General features: G+C 38.9%; 1 protein-coding gene across 1 annotated transcript; it reads right to left on the bottom strand.

Annotated features, from left to right (window-relative positions):
* Positions 1–220: 220 nt before the first annotated feature.
* LOC133779892 (uncharacterized) lies at positions 221–1,060 on the bottom strand. The gene has a single exon (XM_062219790.1). It carries the CDS (start codon positions 1,058–1,060, stop codon positions 221–223), a length of 840 nt encoding a protein of 279 aa, XP_062075774.1.
* Between the last annotated feature and the right edge of the window lie 584 nt (positions 1,061–1,644).

Below are 1,644 nucleotides of genomic sequence, written 5' to 3' on the forward strand. Positions count from 1 at the left end.
CTTCATTTTATATTGTTAAACAAAAAATAAAAATAAAAGTTATCAAACGCATTTATTATTTATTATTTTATTTTATCAAGAAGAAAGGATTACTACATGAATCAAACAAGAACAGTACAAACACTAAACCAAATTAACAGCTAACATAGGCTAAGTACAAAAAGCCTCACCAAAAACAGAACAAACTAAAAACAAACTTCTCTGAACACCAAAACTCAGCTCAGGCAAACATTACAAAACGAGATAAGATTATGTGCTCCTGAACAGAAAGCTTCTGCTTACGAATACTTATCAGCCTTTGATGAGTTAAAGACTTAACTTCCGAAGCTATGCTCGAAGCAGACTTAGAGAAATGATAAAAAATATAGCTGTTACGATTCCTCCAGATACTATAAACAGTTGCCGCTAATATCATGATAGCCAAATGATAAATGAAACCATTATTTCTGTTTGAAATCCATGTCCTCCATTTGTCAAACTCATAAGGCCAATTATTGCAATCCAACCAACCAAAAACATGATCCAACACCTGTTTAGACAGTGAACATTCAAAGAACAAGTGGGAATGACTCTCCTCAAAGTCACCACAAACTGGGCACAGTAAGGAGTCTAAAGGCACTCTAAAACGAAGCAAGTTATCAAGTGTAAGTAGCTGGACATTGACTACCTGCCATAACAAAAATATATGCTTAGGCAGAGATAATCTACTCCAAACAGCTTTGTAGTATCCAACCTGCTGATGGCATAGAGAGTTGTTATACAAAATGGAAGAGTAAAACTTCCCTGTTAAACCAGCAGCCTTAACATCTTCCCTACTGAATTTGTCCCTCAGATTGCATAAATTTCTCCGGTACCAGCTGGTATCCGGAGGCAGTTTATAGGTCCAGAAATCAGAGCCTTTCAAATAAATGGAATTTATCCATTTCACCCACAGCAAGTCCATCTTTTCTGATATCGCCCAGATATACTTTGCCGAAATAGCATGATTCCACCTCTGACCATTTCTGAAGCCGAGCCCCCCAAACACCTTAGGCAGACAAACTTTTTCCCATGAAGCCATGTGAATCTTGCATCTATTCCCATTAACTCCCCAAAGAAAACCATGACAGAGTCTCTCAATTTATTTTATTATGCTTTGAGGGAGAACAAAAATGCTCATCCAATAGTTCCTTAGCCCAAACAAAACCGAGTGAATCAATTGCATTCTGCCGGAAAAAGACAGGTGCCTACTTGTAACGCCCCAACTCCTGGGACAGTTACGGTGTGCCTTGTAAACAGTGCTAAACTCGCTAATCGAGTCATTTGGCCAAAATCGTGAACTAAGTATGATTAGCGGTTTAGGGATTAAAAACTTTGGTTAAGATGTAACGTTTCACTATAACGTTTAACATATACATTGGAATCCCGAAAATATAATTTCAGAGTCTATTACAGAAAATATTTACAACAGGCCGTTCTAAGCGGCAAAACAGGGTTCAACCCTAGTTCCACTTTAAACCTCGGCCGTGGCGGACGAGCAGCTGCATATGTACACGTAATCACCTAAGCTCTCCAACTCAAGGATGGTCCAGCTTCCTTTTGCCTTTACCTGCACCACGTAGCACCCGTGAGCCGAAGCCCAGCAAGAAAACATAATACATCATG

The sequence above is a fragment of the Humulus lupulus genome, chromosome 5 (genome assembly GCF_963169125.1).
Source record: "Humulus lupulus chromosome 5, drHumLupu1.1, whole genome shotgun sequence".
NCBI lineage: Eukaryota > Viridiplantae > Streptophyta > Magnoliopsida > Rosales > Cannabaceae > Humulus > Humulus lupulus.

Excerpts from the sequence above, each read along its gene's own strand:
- LOC133779892 (XM_062219790.1), bottom strand. The coding sequence starts at position 1,060 with ATGGCTTCATGGGAAAAAGTTTGTCTGCCTAAGGTGTTTGGGGGGCTC.